This window comes from Melanaphis sacchari, unplaced genomic scaffold, assembly GCF_002803265.2.
Source record: "Melanaphis sacchari strain LSU unplaced genomic scaffold, SCAv2.0 Contig0_pilon_pilon, whole genome shotgun sequence".
Taxonomy (NCBI): Eukaryota; Metazoa; Arthropoda; class Insecta; order Hemiptera; family Aphididae; genus Melanaphis; species Melanaphis sacchari.
In genome coordinates, this window is record NW_020270366.1 from 21,403,333 (window position 1) to 21,423,960 (window position 20,628).

Sequence of the window (20,628 nt, forward strand, 5' to 3'; positions counted from 1 at the left end):
CTATAATCTGTTTGTAACCAGCTGTAGGTACTGTCTGTCTGTCTGTCTGTGCATATCTATTATTATTTAGTATATATTTTATATACTTAAGTATATGATAATGTAAATTTTTGATTTGGTTTATTTAAACTAGGAAATTAGATAAACTAAATGAATCACAAGAACTTGTTCATAAATATTAATTATATACAATGAAAGAGTTTTGAATTGCATAAATAATCTTTCAAAGTTCAAATCATAATATTTTAATATTTCACGATTTGATACGAATATTTAAACGCATTTTTACAAATACTACCGATAGTTATAATGTATCGACCGTGTTATACTTTTTATATTGCTCTGCATATAATTTTGATTATTATAAATTAAATACGTTAGTTTTTTTTATTTTTAAAAATCAAAAATATCGTCGTAGTACCAGAAAAAAAATTAAATTCCAATACCCCCATTTCGAAGTAGCATCTACTATACAACCAAGAAATTGGTAACCCTAATTAATTTGGATGGCAAAACACTAACGAAACTTCTCCATAATAATATTAATGTTAAATGCTATTAGAATAAATATAAATTTATATTTAATATTCTGAAATTTTTAAATGTATGCAAAAATTATCTTTGAAATGTAAACGCGTTATAGTGCACATATCTTATTATTCAGTTTCAGATACGAAATAAAAAAAATTAATAATTTAGTTGAAATAGATACTCTTAAAATTGCATAATATACATAATTAAATCAAAAAACCATCGTCTTAGTAAAGAATATATATTACCTATTTATACGAGAATTGATTTTTATTCTCCAATTATACTTATGCATAAAAAAAATATAAATTTAATGTTAAACGTATTCGATGATCCATAAATCCCGTTGTTTCTTTACATTTTTGGTATCATGATATTTTAATACCGAAAATGCATACAATTAAATGTGTACTTGAAATTTGTATTTTTTAGTCTTATGCCTCATTTTATAAATAAATTTTCAGTTGTTATAGTTGAAACTATATAGACAAGTTGGTACAATATTCATGAATTAGTCGAATTTACATTATTAATTTTATTTGTAATTTGATACAGTTTGACATTATTTAATGAACTTTTCTCCGTCTTAAAGTTTCCACACATATAGTACTGGTATATAATTTATATCATACTATTATAACATTAAGTATTGCTTATATACTTATATATCATAAACTCGAGGATTGCATTTAAAAAACATGGAAGTAGGCAAACGGCGTGGTCAAGGAATGTTTTCTCTATTATTATTTTTCACGTTGGTATACTCTTTTATTTTAATAACACCGTTTAAAATAAATTAACATTAAGCAGTAAAAGTAGTTATAAATTCAGTATATTAACACATTCATTTCAACGACAAAACAATTTACGGTTATTATCTTAATTTAATGGAGATGTATGTCATGTATAGGTAACCAATAATCATTGCACACTATACATAAAAAATTACGTTATAATAAATATCGTTGTAATTTAATATGATAACGTTAAACACTATTGTTGTCACATACGATTTTTGCTTCAGTAAAATAAACGTACAACTCTGATAAGTTTTTAAAATTATATAATTATCTTAAAATGTGTGTTTATAGACGTACTGTTGTCGTAAACCGAATCGCGTGAAAGCTGTTATCCAAATGAAAATTTTTTGTTAAAAAAAACGTTCATACAACGAATATTACGTTTTTCATGTTTGTGTTTCGTCTGGGCGCTTGTCACATTATAATACATTCGCGTACCGCCACGGCGACCAACGGTCACATTGATATCCGAAACGGCGGCGGCGGCGTATGATAAGCCCCGTTAAGTGGGTACTTTAAAACTCAAAACTCTGCAGTATATTTGTGCGCACTCGCTATACCTCTAATGCGGTTTCCGGAAAACAGAAATAAATGAAAAGGAACAAACCGAGAAAGTCGGTACTACGAATATGACCTTGATTTTGATTAACCCCCGCGGCCGAGTAGCAGTAAAAATATAGCGAGCAGCGCGGACCTCAGATTTAATAACGAGACGGCTCGGGATGGAAACGCGACGATAGCGGATACCTTATATACCTGCCTACCTATTGCCTCTATAGTTGCACGTCCTGCCGCCTACCTTTTAGACACGCCGTGTATCGATAGTTAGCGCCGCTGCCGGTGCTCGATAGTTGAAGAATCCTCCCGCGGTCGTCGGTCCGCCGCCGCCCCGAGCTCTCTGGCTGCCGCTGCAGTCCGTGTCCGTCCGTCGCGTTGTGCGATCGTGTCCGTCCCGGCGTGCCTGTTCGTAATTTTTTTATTTTTTTTTTTTTGCGTAATCGTTAGTTCAATTGTGTGTCAGTATTGTCGCGATGAAGTCGGCGACTTCTCGTACAGCTGCAAAGCAAACTTAATAACGTGATTCAGACGAGTGACTTGCGGCACGAACCGCGATGACTTGGCGACGAACGAAGACGGCAGTTCCTTAAAGAAGCACTCGCACGACTATACCTGTATATACCACCGTACCGGATTCGGGTGTGATGGCCAGCGTGGGCCATTCTAAGGTGTTCATACTCGACAAATACTTCACCGAGCTACAAAAGTTCTGGGAGACGGAAATCAAGTTGCAAGGTAACGATAATGTCGCGATGCGGTCGCATTGATTGTGATATCATTGTTGTTATTATGATTATTGTTGTGGTTATCGTCGCGAGTCTCCGCGCAATCTGATTTAGTGTATTGTGTCGTTTCGATCATCGATCATATTATATTATAAAATGCTTATGATTCCTCTCGATCGTGTAATGTATCTCAAAAATTGTGACACGTATACTAATACCCATAATTCGTTTCATCCACCCGTTATTGAGGAAAAAATTTAATTAGTGTGTATGTAGTTAGATGATTATTTTTATAAACACATGCTACTTTCAAGAAATTTTAATGAAAATATTAACAAAAAAAAAAAAAAACCGTTATTCTTGAGAAAGAGACAAAATTATTTAACTACAATTACAGTATCATCGTTTTCCCCACGGCGCAACAGGTGCCTTAATTTGTATTTAAAAAATGAAAAGGGCACGTCATTGAAAATTATGTCTTAAATGATATGCGTTTGTCTCAACAATAAAGAATATATAGCGTGGTTTTCTAGCGTGTTTCTAGATAATAAACGTTACGGAACAAAACATCTATCAACAGAAACGATACAAATAAAAAAAAAAAAAGTTAGTTTTCAAACGATCACAAATTTTTAACAAAACATACTTATTATTATTGAACTCAATAATTATAGTGGAAAACGATTTGTTGTAAATTTATTTAAGTACAATATTTTGACAAATTAAGAAACTAAACCAAAATTATATAGACGATACGTAAAAAAACGAGTTCTTAAAATATTAAATATCACTATGTACTTTTATTTTATATTTTATAGTGTAATAATAATATTTACTGCCTACCCATAATAAAAATAATATTGTCCATTTTATAATCGTATTCGGTATTTCGCTAGTTTATGCATAAAATCGTGCGGTATTCACGTTTCGTGCTTTTTTTTTAATAATAATAATAATAATAATATATATACATAATAAATTTAAAAAAAGTACAAAATTTGCTAATTTTTTTTGCATATTGTAGGTACTGAACAATATAAAATTAAGAACTGTTGTCCGTTTGGGTAATGTCTAAAGTCTTACGTCGTAAAGCTATGAGAACGTAGCGATTTTCCTAAACAAAACAAAATATGAATTCTATAGGGGAAAAAAACGATTTTATCAATGACTTATGGTACATATATACATGTTCGTATTTTACAAGTAATATACATATATGTATATCATACTATAATATTGTGTTCTCTGTCGGTCCAGACGGCGGTTTCTTCAAGGACAGGACCTTTACGAAGTCCGGTTTTGAGGGCACACATTATACGGGTCTTCTCCGGTCTATACGATTTGCATCGTTGTCGTCTGCCGGATCTACACGTTCGATATTTTGATTTTTTTTTTTTCAACTCGTTAATACAAACGTTAAATTCGTGCCGATTTACCGAATGTACACATCGGTTTTCGCTAATCATTACAATATTATTACTGTCGAATGGCTTCGAATACTGGTCGTATTTAGGCTACAAGTGCACTATTACAATATTATAATATTTATATACATAATATACTATATATTATATTGAGCAGTACCGCTCGTATAAATCACTCGATAAGGGCCTGAAGTGGCGGGTACACCGGTCGTCCGTCGGCTTCTTTGACTCGCGACGTCCCGTAACGCAGCACGAAACCCGACTTGCATGTGCGTGTGTGTTTGTATGCACGTTGAGTGTGGATCGATTATTAGTTTTTTTGTGTATATGTCCCACAGTTCTCAAGGTCCTTACCCCAAACGATGGCTGACCATATAATATTATTTCGTATTTTTTTCCCTTCTCATCCGTCCTCGTATTTGATGCACGCCTAACAACAATAGAACCCCGAAAATCCGACCGTATTTTTATATACTACGACACCAAAGGTTCTTAAATACTAGTTTTATGACCGAAACTCTGACGTATATTATTACAGTTTCATTTCGTTTGTCAGAACGTCTTAATTCTCTTGTGTGACTGCTAGTGTGTCTACCACACTGAGAGGCGATGTCGTTTCTGTTTTGATACAATAGTATTATTCAGACAATAATAATTATTGTTTTCCGTATAAATGTTTACCACACACGTTTTTCCGTCTTGCTGCAGCAAGTGCAGACAATAAGACATAATATGCACAAGATAAAAAAATTATTTCATTTCTGTTCAAATAAACCCATCATAAGGGTCGATATGAAGTTATACACCGTATATATTATTATTTTTTGTGATGTAAGTAAAAAATGTAGTTTATGCAACTTAGAACCATTTTATTAAATGTTTTTTACTGTATGCTATATGTTTTCACAAACTCTTTTAATTAAAAGCTATAAAATGTGGGAAAAATCTTTGTTCGTTTTTGAAATTAATTTTCACTACAGTTGTAGGGTAAACACTGAAAGTACCTCCAAGTAAAGACTACTTACAATGTTTTGAATAACATAAAAAAATAATTATGCTCAATAATAATATCACACCATCGCATAACCGTCGATTTCTTTGCCACTCGTTCCGCCAGGGTCAAAGATGGGAGGGGGGCAATTTATTTTAATTATTTTAACATTACTATATGATAATAAATCTTAATGTTTCCGATGCGGCATTTTTGGATCTTCCATTAACTATTGCTTTCTACTTCCGACATCTGGAATCCGTAAACACTTGATCCTCGGTCGTAAATTTTAATATAATTTTTCCAATATGTGTATCCAGAATAATCCATAATCTTGACGTCATTTCGATAACGTGCGTTTGAAATGTAGATACAATTGCAAGATTTAGAACACAACATTATGCGACGTCACAGCTGTCAGGGCGAGAATAATATTAATATAACGCGTCGAATACGCATGCAACCTACCTATAAATATTATAGGTAGGTGCCCTCTTTTTTTATACAACTTGTTAACGTTCAGGTAATACTTCCATTAATCTGAAACCCGATAACTTGTTGTTATTTTTAGAATCATTTATGGCGCTTGTATTTTTTCTCATATATACATACAGAGTGATTATTTAAACAAAATCTATAGTAAATACTTAATATCTCAAAAAGTACCCATTATCGTTTTTATAAATATTTTTATTAGATAATTTGAATTATTTACTAATTCATTTAATTTTTGAAATTTATTTTTCATTTTATAAATGATTACGTTTTTGAATAATAATATCCATTTTAAATTTCTTATTCCGAAACAATATTTTTCGGAAGCCTAATTGTTATTCAAGAAAGTAAATAAAAATATTTCCTATAGTTGTCTTAAAATACCATCACTGTTTCGTTTTTATGTGCAAAATATTCAAAAAGATTCACCAAGTTTGTTTTTTTTTTTAATTTTTTCAAATTGTGATTGTGTATAATAATTATGTAAAACGACAATATTTTTAACAACTTAGATTTTTATAAATTTTTCGTTTTCAACTATGAACTGTCATTTTCTAAAATATAAATTATTAAACATATAATTTTTTCAATAAAATGTTATATATTGAGTACAAAAACCATTATAATAAGTTAAGAAGATATATGAGGGCAGAGGGTTATGATGATTTAAAAATTATAGTAATTAATATCTAGATAATATATTGAAATTGTATAATTAGTAAAAGTTGTTTAAATATAAATAATTATTGTTTTAAACTAAATGTAAAATTTATTTTATAATTTATATAAAAACATGTTTAATTTTTAGGTCGACTCTTGGACAAAGTTAAATAACTCTAAAAGTTAAAAATAGGTACTTAAATTCATTTTAATTTAGATCCCTAAATACTTTCAAAAATCATTATTAGAACAATTTACAATAAAAAAGGATCGGTGGTTACCACATAGTAAATATCATGTAGATTAATATATGTTGTAGTTATTGCTGAGCATAGGATACTCTTTAAATAGTTAAAAAATTAAATGTTTGATTGCAACTTATATTTTAAAAATTCCAAAAATAAAAATTTGAATATATTAAGCATTATAAAAGGGGAAAAAGCGTGGTGGCCACACTTGTAAAATCACTCTGTACATAAATAATATAAAAAACAAAAGAAAGACCAACAGACGACACGTGTAGTTGCTGCACTCGTTCTTTTGCATGAGGCGTTATGTTATAAGTGTTATAACAATACTAATTCTGGTATAGGTATAACTATAATAATATTAAACTTACGTGTAATTATCGGAAGAAGTGCGTTTTCAGAAGTGACATGTGTTTTTCGGTAGAGGTCAGCAGCAGCGACGGCAGCAGACGAAATTATACATTATATACACATACTCATATATAAGCGCGGCTTCAGGTTCATGGTTCATCATCACTATTATAATCAGAGGCCATTCTCCTCTCGGCCGCCCCAAGGTTTTTTCAGTTTTATTATTATTACAATATTACTCCTTTTTTTCCCTTCTTTTCCTCACGCTCGTGTTTATGTGTGTGTATATATGACTTGTGTGTATACCGTTCCAAGTTTATACCACAAGTCGAGTGAACACACGTCGCTCATTAGTCATTTTCGGTACGCTCACACAGATACAAACATACACACACGGGTGACCTGGAGACCTGTACAGTAAGTGGTTTTCGATTTCTCGCGGGTCCGACGAAATGGAATTGACATGTTGACCGGAGGGGCTTTCTCTGTCTGCTAGATCGAAATAAAAACATCGCCCCGAAAATTTATATACATAATATAAAGCATATTAAGTACCGATACTTAATCTATGCTGATGTGTGTATATTATCATTTACACGTATACATTAATCTTTGAATGATTATGATATCGGATTTTTAAATAATTTTAATGATTTTCGATTAGTTGTATAATTATTACGATTGGTTTAGTGTTAGGTATATTACACGTACATTGCGCGTTAAATATATTACTTTAGTAACGTATAGCCTGTTGTAGTATGGTCTCCGCAGTATAGAGCGGAAATCGTTTTTATACCGTGGTTCAACGTGGTATTTACCAATTCCTGCAGACAAGACTGTATTATTTGTTGCTGCTAATTATTAAAATCGGTTATTGTCACCGTATCCTAGACAACACATTAACAATGCCTATAATTTGTTCGGCTGATTACGTAATTGACTAGTCATTGACCAATTATATCTATTCTAAACAGGTATAGTTTAAAGTATTTTTTAAAGTTGTACAATTGACCAGACTAAACCTTCTTTAAAATATCGGAAACATATAGATTTTATCAATTTAATACTGATATCCGATGGTCTAGAACCCTAAAAAAGGCACATTATAATATGTTCACACCCCATATACGTATAACTATATACAATAGAGTTCCAATAGAATTAATTTCAAACAATGTGCCTTTACACCACAACAGTCAAGTCAACGATTTTGTGTCTATGATTAAGAAATAAAATCTATATTACTTTTGAGTTAGTGTTAATAATTTTTCGTATCACTATTCTACATAGTTAAAACTAGAAAGATCTCAAACAAATAATTTGTTTATTAATCATTATTTATTAGTAAGTGTTCTATTACTTATGGACTTAAAATATTCTTAAATTCTAACGATAAATTAAAATATGTTATATTCTTTTAACTATATTATTCATATTATATAAGCAATTTTAATCAATTAAATTTGTATAAATATCTATTTTTTAAAATACAAATTTTAACTATTTATAAAATTATATTTCATACCTGTTGGGAACTAATAATAATTGATGATAATTTTAGTGTCGTTATCTTTATAATAATGAATTATACAAGTGTATCAAATTGCAATTAAATATTTTATTCAACAAAATCTTACGAAAAAAAATTAATAAAAAATATATGATGTAGAAATAATTGATTAAAAAGAACGTAATGGGTTTCACCCCAATGAAAATATTTAATAAGGCTACTCTCAAAACTTAAAAAAAATGTCAGAGGAACTCTGTCTTACTGGCTACTGCTAGCTCACCATTAATTCGAGTACGGCTCTAAAATAAAAGCATAATATACCAAAATTCATAACTAACTATTATTTTTACCAGACGTATTTTCAACACTGTACCCGCAACATTAAAAAAAACACATTCTTTTTATTATTATTCTAATTTTGAGTGTTTATGCGTAATATTTTCATTATAATTTACTTCACAAACTGTAATACCAGATATTATTATTTATTAATATTTATGATTTTTCATTTATTACTTTAGTACGAATACCACTTGCATCAGTCTATGATAATTTTTAGAACGCCTAAATCGACCATGCCTATAATATGTTCATATTTTTCATAATGTTACGTATAATAATCGAATACGCAAATGCACATAATATTATTATTCATTATATAGAAGGCTGCAGTTTTTTTCATTACTGATGCAAATGAAGCGACAAAGTATATAATTTTATCCCAGATATTTTTTTATTTTTTTACTTTAGTACTTTATTTTATTGTCCGTGTTGTACATCAAACTAGTAAAGTAATATAACTTGATGCATTTGACAACTCGAGTTCGTCGTTCCATCACGTCATATTGTGTATATATGAAAAAAAATTTAAATCCATTTCAATTTTTGATTGTTATCGACGATGAAAATTATTGCTGCATAGAAATATTTTTAAAAATTAAATTTCATAGTATATATCATAGTGAAATGCAATCTTTTATACAGGATCATCGACAGAACCCACGTAGGAGCGGTGCACAAACAATAGAACACCCGCGTAGCTATTCTCAAAAATCTAAGTAATTATATTATAATGTATAATATATGTATTAAACTTATCCTGTGAATCATAGTCGTAGATTTGTCTGTTCGAAAATCGTTTTAAATTTGAAGCCCGCTAATTTATGTGGTTCTCTTGTAAGATTTTTAGAGATATTTTTTAATTTGTAGCGTACTTGCTTACACAGTTTTATTAAAAAATATTTTCTCGTGTTTCTAGCAGCAGCACTACGCATATACTTAGTTATAATAGAGTGTAAATAAAAACGATGATAAATTCCATTAATCGAAGTATGTGAATAATACGCGTCTAAGAAACTTTAATAGACACTTAAATGAAAAAAATATCCACAAACGAGATCTACACGCCGATTTGAGCATGGGATATCAAACTATACGTGTATTAATGTATATGTATATTGTATATATATATATATAAATGCGTTTACGCCACACAACTTCCTTAACCACTACATTAGGTATACATATTTATAATACGCATATTAACTGAAAACGCGTAGCTGCTAATTTACATTTATTATTGTATACGTATAGTATACATGTATACAGGAACGCAGTAATAAAATCGACAATATTTTTTAACCGTTATACTATATATTATACGAAATGGACATTTTTCGCTAAATACAATAATAATAATATATACTTACTCTTATAAATAAATGATGCGTTTCAAACGGATAATAACGATTGGAGTATTTTTGGGGTATTTTTTGAAGGTATTTTTTATATATATATATATATATTTATATATTCTTCCCGTATGGGTGGCGCGTATTATTGTTGTATCTCCGGTTATTTTGTATTATATGACTATTATACCTAACCTACCTACCTGCCTGTAGCTTTTGAACTGCACACCGTGAAATATAGTGTTGTGTTTTTGGCAAAGAGACGGATTGCGGGCATTGTGTAAAAATGCGAAACACAAAATTCATCAAACCTTTTTCGGCGCTCGTTCTCGCACACACCCACACACGCACGTACGCATGCACAATAGTACATAAGGACGACGTTTTCGTTGTTAATAAACGATGGGTCTCAGTTCATCAAACGATGTATAGTATAGGTGCAGGGCCAGTGCACCAGCGTATTGCCGGTTTGATCCGGGGCACAGTGTTCACTGAAAATGTTCTCCGACAAACCAGTTTGCGTTCAAATAAATCTCGTCTCCATTTTCCCGATTGCCGACGAGACCCGTAGTGAATTAATTACCGAATAAAACATCGTCCTCTCCCTTCGTGGCTATTTCGATATGAAAAAAAACACACCATATCACAACCACCTTTTCTCGGAACAGCCTTTCATCGTTGCGACGATCAATATCGTTTTGGTACAGTTGACTTTCGTGATCTCGAATAATACATAATATAGTAATAGTATATAGGCACGTTTGACGAGTTACACTCGTATTATATTATATAAATCATCGCAATATTAGTACGCCAGACGGGTCACGAATAAACTTAGTAGGTATTGTTATTACGCGCTTGTTGTGTGTACTACGACCTGTACAGTTGTTATTACAAGACGCCAGACGTGATCTTCAAGTGTTGAAGTGGTGTACGTGTATACGCGTCTAATTAGTGCGTTTGTGTTTGCTAAAAATTGATAAAATGGCCAGGGAGTAAATTTTAATTCGACATAAGTATAGAAAAATACGGCTCGTGCGCCGTGTTGCGCAAACTACTATAATACCATTATATATTTTGTTATTTTAGTGTTTACGGTTCCTTAAATGACCCATCGGTATGGTTTCGCTAAACATTTTTTGACGAGTGTACTAAATTTATCAAATTTTTACTTAACCCGAGGCATACGTGTGTGCAGATTAATCTAATTATGTCTGTTTAAATTTGCATATTTTATTTACAAACATATAGGTAGTCGAAGAATAATTTATAGTCTAACATATTTTGACATATCCACAAGTGTTACTAAGGACTATAAATCATTATGTTCACTATAACTGTGCATACTGAAAAACGATATAGGTTAATACAAACCATTCCCCGATACGAAATAATTATAAACACAATCCAATGCGTATAATAATGTAAGACATAACTATATTTACCGGCCTTATGGATGTGTGTATAACTGTTTAAGATGGTATGTATACTTAAGACGTGAAAAATATATTTTCCGAATAATGTATTAGTAGTCCTGCGTGCTACAGGTTCGGTACTCGTTGTTAAAAACCAAAATAATTTATGAAATCATTACTCATAGTCGTCATTACGGATGGTTATAAATCTCTGCCCAGTGTATATTATATAAATATTATTATAGTGACTCAATGCGGCGGCGTCGGCGTCGGTGGCGAATATAACATATGGACTCCTAGCAGCCCGTGTCTGCCGGTAGAGTGTTTAGCGTATGTACATAACAGTCTCCGATATCGTTTTGTAGGCGACGTACGAAAAGATAATTTAGTGCGTTGAAAAGAAACGCGATTAGTGCGGGCACTGCAGCAAGATGAGACCCGTTTCGGGTCCAGACTTGACCTCCGCGCCCCGGTCACGTACCGCACGCGTCTGTAATATTCCCACGTCACTCGTTGCGATAATTTATCATAAAACTTAATGACCGACAAGGGGTTCAATCGTGCAATTGACGAGTTGGATGCAGGAAGGGGAGGTCGACACTTCAAACTCAGCCTTAATCTAAATATGCGGTTGAGTTTAACCCCCACACGACCGTGTGTGGTGAACTAATTCGTCCACTCATTATATCATGTATTATAGTTCCACGAAGAATCATTAAGCGCATATCCCCAGTCCAACCACATCATCTACAATATGAAATATCCAAAAAAAAAAAAAAAATGTCAAATAATGTATGGTAAAATTATTATAAGAATTAAACTTGTAATCGAGCTGAAAAGATCTACTGCTATAACTCAAAAAGATAAAAAGAATACCCTAAAAATGTTTAATAAAACCAGAAATTAAATGTTTTTTTTTCAAGACTGATTATTACTGATATTTAAATAACCCTGAATATGAATTTTTTCAAACCAAAACTAAAAATAAATTTAAAAATACACAATAACATATTGTGTACCTAAATACATATATATCATCATATTATATTGTTATAATTGTATATATTGTTTTGTTTTAAACGTATTTCGCAATCAAAATTTCTTAGGATTCATCGGAACATAATTTAATCTTGTCAAGCTATCGGCTAGTTGAATTCAGTCTCAAAAGTTTGAAGTTATATTTAATACATTTGTAGTTCAAATAGTTCAATGTTATTACAGTATTTTTGAAAATTCAAATTTTTTAATAAAATCTCATGAATTTATAATTTTCGAAAACCGGTATTTATTTTGATAATTTTGTTAACTTCTCGGTGTTTAACGGGTTTAACATATACAATAATAGCGTTCTATCTGGACGAAATATTCTGCACGGCATTATAGTTTAAAATCCAGATCACGCGTTGTATTCCGCGAGATCAATAAAAAAAAAATAGTCGTCGCGATGGCGCGATGCTATATAATCCAAATAAATTAAAAAAATTTCCATCTGATCTGCCATTGCCGAGACCTAAAGCACAGATCTGTATTATATATATAAATTGAGAACTCTCGCGACGTTCTATTATTTATGCGCATACGTTTATTAAAGTATAATAATTATAGATAAGTATTTGTATTTTACGCATAACACATGCTATGATTAATATTTAACATATTATTGTAATGCAGCAGCAGCCGATTTCGTGTAAAGTATTTAAGTAGTATGTGTAAGTGTATAATAATCACATATTATAATCGTTCGCGTTTTATTTTCAGTCCATCGGACCAAAGTTTACCATACCCATTTATATTGATTATCTTTATAATCTTAATTCTCGGCTCGATTTCACGAGACAACGACGGCGTCGTAGTGATTGAGGTCGTATTTAATATTCATTATTATACTACATATTATATAGGTGTTTAAATCTTAAATTTTCACAACTAGTATTTGCTCAAAAATCGAAATAACCGTAAAACGTATGATAATATTATAAATGTGATTTTAGTTTGATAAACCGAAAAATACCAAATATTTTTTAAATTACAATCGTCGTCAGTTGCTTATTGTTTAAAAAAATAGAATTTTCGACAGGCTCGCGCATACCCTGCTTTACCCAGTAACTACTACTGTACTTTTATAAGACCAATCTTACCTAAAGATATGTCCCATATGGCGATAGAATAATTATGAGTCTATATATCCATAATTCGAATGAATAATTAATACAATTACAATCCAAATATCGTCTTTTTTAATCGATTTTATTTTTATAATCGATGAAAACGAGATTTGATAACATTTTCGTATATCTTTTATATTTCAAACAAAATTTTGATGGTTTATGTTTTATTTTTTTTTTTTTTAATTTTACAGACGCATCCTGTTCAAACGAGGCTGTGCATTTACAACAACGGTTGCGAAGTCTAAGCACCGAGTTGGTCACACTCCGGAACAGTTTGAACCAGGGTCAAGGAGCGACGGCGGCGCACGGTGGCCAGGGTTGTCCTCAACCGGCTGCTATCAAACAATCTACCGGATCGAATTTCCCCGGAAACAACAATAACAACAGCAACAGCAACAACAACAACACCATACTGGCCGCCGGTAAGTCCGCATCTAGCAGCCCATCGAAGTCTACGTTACCACCTCCAGTGTTGCCGAGGACTTCGTTGCCCACTTTACCCGTTTCAGGTACTATATTCAACGATAAATTGTGACCGAATTTGTGCCAAACACGTCGTAATAATAACTAAATTTTCATAATATAAATTATAGTGAACCCTTTCGCAAAATAAACTTGTAAAAAGTCTTGTATATCATATTACGAACGGTGATATTCGATATTCTATATGTTATTACTTATTATATATTATACGCATGCCACGCGTCGTATGTATGTGCTTTTACAGTTTTACGACATTCGAGGTTCTTAAAATTCAAATAAATTTAAAGTATATTATATTGTATTGTATACATATTATATTATTGTTATTATTTGTGGCCGTCAAAAAGTGTGTATATTAGGATAATAATACTTAAATATGGCGAATACATGATTTTTTATATAATTTGACACGTGTATTATGTTCCTATGGATTCGAAAAAATATGTTGTAGACATATTACAAAAATTTAAAACCTATTATCGTTTATTAAAAATGTCGTATAAAACACATAGATCGAGGTTTGTGTATAAAATAATATCCATTCTCCCTGTAACATAATCATTACAACATGTTTAAAAAAATAAAAACCCATTTTGAATTATTACTAGACTAAAATTTATACAATTTATTAACCAAAATCGTCGTGTCTATTACGTACTTGTAACGTCTTTTGAACGTTAGCATAAACCACATTATTTTCATCATTATTAAAAATTAAAAGCCAAGAACAGTAAAGTTGTCATCATTGTAGGATTGGCTTTTCATATTTCCATTGCACACAATACTTATGTCTTGTATGACGTATTCGATAGAATATATTATATGAATCGATTATAATAAAATTTTTTCCCGAATCCCTGACCTGTATCCGATACCGTACCGTCGTTCTTAAAATACCTATGATGGCATGATGCGATATAAACACTACGTGTTTAATAGCGATTTGAGTACGTAATAATATCGGTAATCACTCCATCAACCAAAAATCGGACGTAATAATATTATATCCTATTAATGCGAACCATCCATCTCGCGCGTGTATAATAATATATCCATTAAATGTAGGTATATACATAGCAACATGCATTATGTTAAACGTATATAGTCATAATTATACCTTTGGTGAAATTAATTTCCTCGTATTCAACGACAACAACTGCAATAATATAAATTATAATTATAATTATTATTTTATTTATTTTGTAACGTAATGATCATCAGCTGGTGCTTTTATTATTTGGTAATGGTACGTCGTCATATACGATGGGAACAATTTGGTTGTATAGTATAATAACTGTAGAGTTGTGAGCTGCAAAGTAATAATTAAAAGTATAATCGCATCCTGCAGAAGAACACTTAGGTATGGTTTAATGATTGTAGTAGTTCCTACATAGCTACAGTGGTGGCGGTGTATTGTACGAGTATAATAATATTGGATATATTATAAAGTTCGCACGAATACGGTTCGTTAGGTTTTCCTGGTATGTAATCGTATGTTAACGGTGCAATATAGGCATTAGGCGTGTACGTTGTAGTACCTACTATACCTATAACTTATCGGACAACAAGCGACGAATTTAATAATTTAATATTACTCTAGAGGTATCTAGTTGAATAATAGATTTATTATTCAACGAGTTACGACGAAATCATCATTATTCGTGTTGTATTATAATAATATGTAAATTATTAAGTACCTATACATATAGAAAATTATTCGGTTTCCAGAGTGAAAAATGGTAGTACAATTTGTCAAATTTTTATAGTTCAAAAAATAACGAGCACGTCATTAATCATTATTCTTTATTATCATATAATAACTTAACACACGTATTTTCAAAATAAATAAATGTTGACTTTTTGGAGAACCATTTCATGTTTAACAAAAGATCATAATATCGTGATTCCTTTCACGTAAAGCTGTTTATATTGGTGTCTAAACGTGTTTCGACTTTAGGTATCTTGTAGTTTTAATCATATTATAAGACGTATATTAATTATACCTGTTGATTTTATATACTATTAGTTGATTTTAATTTTTTTTTTTTTAATACATATATGAAATATTAAAATCATTTATTTCGTGATTTTTAGTTAAAAATACAAGTTACTTAATGAGAACCAAAGTACACTTCTGTGAATTTTCGGAGATTTGACACAATTTAAAAAATATTTAATCATCATACACAAAAAAGTATATAGCATATAAAATAACACTGATTGCCATTTTCAAATAATAAATTATGAAATGTATACTTAAACTATTATACTTACGATGTGTTTTTTTATTGTGCGCAGATAAACTGTTCAAGGGCAAAGAAGAATCGCAAAACGGCGGTCAAGCTGCCACCGCCGTTGCAAAATGTTTAAATGCTACGCCGTCGCCGACTTCGACGACTGCAGTGGCAACGCAGCAAAAGACTGAATCGAATAACCAGCGGACACACCGCCGGTCGTTCCATGGACCGCCGACGCCCGCCGGAAGCGAACCCGGCAGCAATGGGTCGACCGCGAGCGGAGGCGGTGACCTAATCCATCTTCCTGGGCCGTTGACCGAGGATGCTGTGCTCAAGGCACTGCAAAGTCGGTTCTGCGCCACACAAATGTTTGTGAGTACCTACCTATAAATTATTATCATTATTTTCTAAAAATGTCTCAACGTAAATTTATCATTATTATGTAATTCGACCTTTCGACTTACAATTTATGAATAAACTATAAGTTAAAACGATAGACGTATTACAGTTTACAAGTGTCAACCATATAAAATTTAAACTTTAAAACTTCGTTTGGAGTATGAAATCCTAGTGGATTAAAATGGTTGAATTATAATTACAATATTATTAAAAATTCTTATGCTTGGTTTTTATAAGAACAAGAGTATTTAAGAAAGAGCTAGGGTTGTGTCGAATACTGTCATCCCATAATGAGTACTCGAGTCGTCTCAATTTCTAATTAAAAAATCGTCGCAGGGATTGTACACAGCAGTTTTTATACAATCTGCATGTGCACAGTATTACGCCAAGCAACGTTTCTCTCACATAATATGAATAGTATATTATCATTTAAACCTGATAAAACGCGCGCTCCGTATACATTGCACCGTACATATATTGTGTACCTTGAACCTCAAGACCTCAAATCTCTCGGCCCATGGGAACTGATCTGGCACATATATATACAGGTGCACGCGATACTATTATGTACACCGTGAACCAGGGGAGACGCCTGTAAATCACTGGAATGCATCGTAAGATTTAACTTTAAATCTTTTTAACACTATCGTACACGACACGTCATACATGAAGTATAATATAACACCATACTATACAATTGTAGCTGTTAAATTCCAATAATTCCATATACTTTTTTTTTTTAATAATAATTTCAACTGTTTTTACATACCACTTTTAAATGTAATAAGTAATAACCAACAAAATTCATATTATAAAAACAGGCAAAATATAAAAATTTATGTCCGCTGTCCGGCCTTTGGTTCGCGATAAATATATATCACTCGCTATAATATACATCACTATTGTAATTATTCACTATTCTCATGTGTATGCTTATTGTACAGATGATGTCTTCACGGTTCATATTGTAACATACATACATATTATAATATGCGTATATTACCTGTGAAGAAATTTTTTTTATTAGGTGTTTAGATCCGGTTGATGGGAGGAGATCACGTGATTTATTTTCATATCTTTTATCGACCGACACTGATCTCTTGCGGGTGGAGATTTCGTGATTTTCGTTTACTCACCTTGTTTACCCCCCGCTGCACGATCTCTTCGTTAGTATATTATACATGGACATAAAGTATATACTATATACTATATAGTGTTTGTAAATTTTAGAGCGAATACATTTTCAAACACGTTATACTTACTATTAAACATTCGTATAGTACATTTGTGAATGAGCATATTTTACTGAATCTTATTTTATTATCCGAACTTTATTAATTCCTTAGATTCGGCTTAAAAATACGATTAGCTGAACACCAATATTAATACAGATTATGAATATTACGTATTATATTTTGCTGTTCTCGAAGATAAAAATCTTCGTGTTTCTCCGTCTCTGTGCAGTGTCTTCTCGTACTAACCTCGTCTTAGGACTTAGACTACAACGTGCATAAAATAAATGCAACCAGTTCTATTACACAACCATCAAACTTTTACACAAAATAGATGGATACATTATTATGTCTACATAAATTTATTCCAAGAAATATATTTAATTATTAGATCATTATAAAATTATTTTATATTGTTCACTCGCAGTCATGAGGAAAATATACATAAATAATATCGTATAAGTATAATAAAGCTACTACGTATAATTTCATTGTTGTTATTATATTATTTTTTTGTCTAAAACAATCAAATAATAATAATTAACTAGCGTCGGTCGTTTATTGTGTGAAATCTTCGTACCTCTTACTACCGGCCGTGTGTAATGGAATATGTTTATCGACATTGTCGAATTTCGCAGATGTATTTGCAATTATTATCCTCCTTGCAGTGATGTTTTATGGTGTAAAGGAGACTATTCAAGACACAAACTCCCCTCTTCAAAAAAAAGGTCACTGAAATACAAGAACAGTGATAATGTAAGTAGAACTCCCGTCACGCTATGCAATACAAATATAATTTTGAGCGAGACCGTCTTCGATCAAAAATATACCCTTCTCTTATCGACCAAAACAAAATTTTATGTAATGCATGTAAAAAAATTAAATAATTGATATATCATTTTTTTGTATAATTATATAATTTTGAAAATGATTAAAAATATAAGTTGCATAAAATATTGAAAATAAAATGTGGAAAATTATTTAAAATAAAAGAATATCTTTATATTAACATCATTTTTATGCCAATATGTCACAAACCTACTTATGTGATTTAAATTTTATTTTTGTACATAATATTATACACATTAACATAAAAATAATGTTAATATCTAGATATTCTTATATTTTAAATAATTTTCTATTTTTTATCTTACAACATTTTATGAATTTTATATTTTTAATCATTTTCAAAATTATATAATTATATAATTGCCCTAATTTTACAAAAATTATGTACCAATTATTTTATTTTTTATGTATTATATTATATAAAATTTTGTTTTGGCCGAAAAGAGAAGAGTACGATTTTAGTCGAAAAGGGAATCGACCTATTTTAAATTTTGTCGAAAACGGCCATGTTCATAATTTTTGTATATACATCAAAAAATATGTTTAATAGTTTCATAAATATCTTAAACAAATAATTTTAATATTAATTAAAAAATTAATAAATTAATTTAATACCTGCAGAGAAACGTTGATTTGATAAAGTCTATGTAAAGCGCAATAAAATATTTTTTTCGTATCAGTAAGTTGTATACAAAAACTTATAAGCATTTATTTTAATAAGGGTTTGATGTATCAATAAATGAAAAAATATTGACTGTAGGTACGATCGCAGAAAGAGTGGTAACAAAACGTTTGACGATAATATTAATTATAATAGTTATACCATCTAAACTCTTGAATATGGACGAAGTGTAATTTTTTCGGCGTATTATTTACATAGATCTATATACTTAAGTAGTAAGTACACCTTTGCTTCTACGTTCTGTTTACATACCTAAAGCGTTTTCACCTGCGTACAAAACTACAAAAATAATACAAATGCAGTGTATTGATACGTATATTTGAAATAATGAAAACCATGGCGGCATTATCGTATCGTTTCGACTCGTCGCGTTATTAGTAAAAAAATATGTGTACAAACCTCGTAATGTCATAACATTATTTTATGAGTATAAACATTATGTGTGCACTGTGCGTTTACACAAACACGGTTGTAGGTGGATCTACTATACAATAATATATAGTCATAGAGGTGTTGGTAAATACCGCCTTTAATTATTTTCCAGCGCGCCGCGGTCCATGATCAATAATTTCGTTGTCACACCGAGTGAACTCGTGTATGTTAAATTATTATTATAAGTACATCAAAATCGTACGCGATAACAATAAAATACAGATGTGATGACGATGATGATGATGATGATGATGATGACGAAAACGACGACGATCATGATGGTGGAGGATTTCACTCTATGGTATGGAGTATTCCGTATTTTCGAACGCGTCCGTCGAACCGTCGATATAATAATATAATTATGTGCGCGCCTGGTGCACACGCGATGCTCGCACACGTACCTACACCTTATGCGCGTTAAGTATGTACAGGGTGTGTCAAGGCGTCAACAGATGACGAGGATTCGTCCTTAAAATAACGTGTTTATAGTACTATGTTTCGAGAACCTATAGGTACGCAATCGATAAGCCCACAGTCGATAAAATATATTGGATTGGATTGCATCCGGCAGGCCGTGTCGCCGTCTATCATATGCCTGGGCCTTTCGTCGGCGTAAAAACCACCACTTTCCGAAATTTGATATCTTGAACCACACTGTTTGTCGATACAACTAGGAGGTGATATTTTTCTCGCTTCTTCTATCGCGTAATCGTAAACAGTGTACACGTATCTTATTTGAATCTAATG

The 20,628-nt window shown here is 31.3% G+C and overlaps 1 protein-coding gene across 5 annotated transcripts in view; it reads left to right on the forward strand.

The window, feature by feature from the left end:
* Nucleotides 1–20,628, forward strand: part of LOC112600726 (unconventional myosin-Va) — a 66,286-nt gene that overhangs the window by 36,132 nt on the left and 9,526 nt on the right. For 3 of the 5 annotated variants that reach the window (XM_025348033.1, XM_025348040.1, XM_025348045.1), the window contains exons 3-4: nt 13,759–14,076; nt 16,349–16,659. In XM_025348033.1, the coding sequence (XP_025203818.1) occupies nt 13,759–14,076; nt 16,349–16,659 (629 nt within the window). Of the gene's footprint in view, nt 1–2,229; nt 2,625–13,758; nt 14,077–16,348; nt 16,660–20,628 lie in introns of those variants that run through there. The other 2 variants (XM_025348057.1, XM_025348052.1) reach the window with 2 other exon arrangements.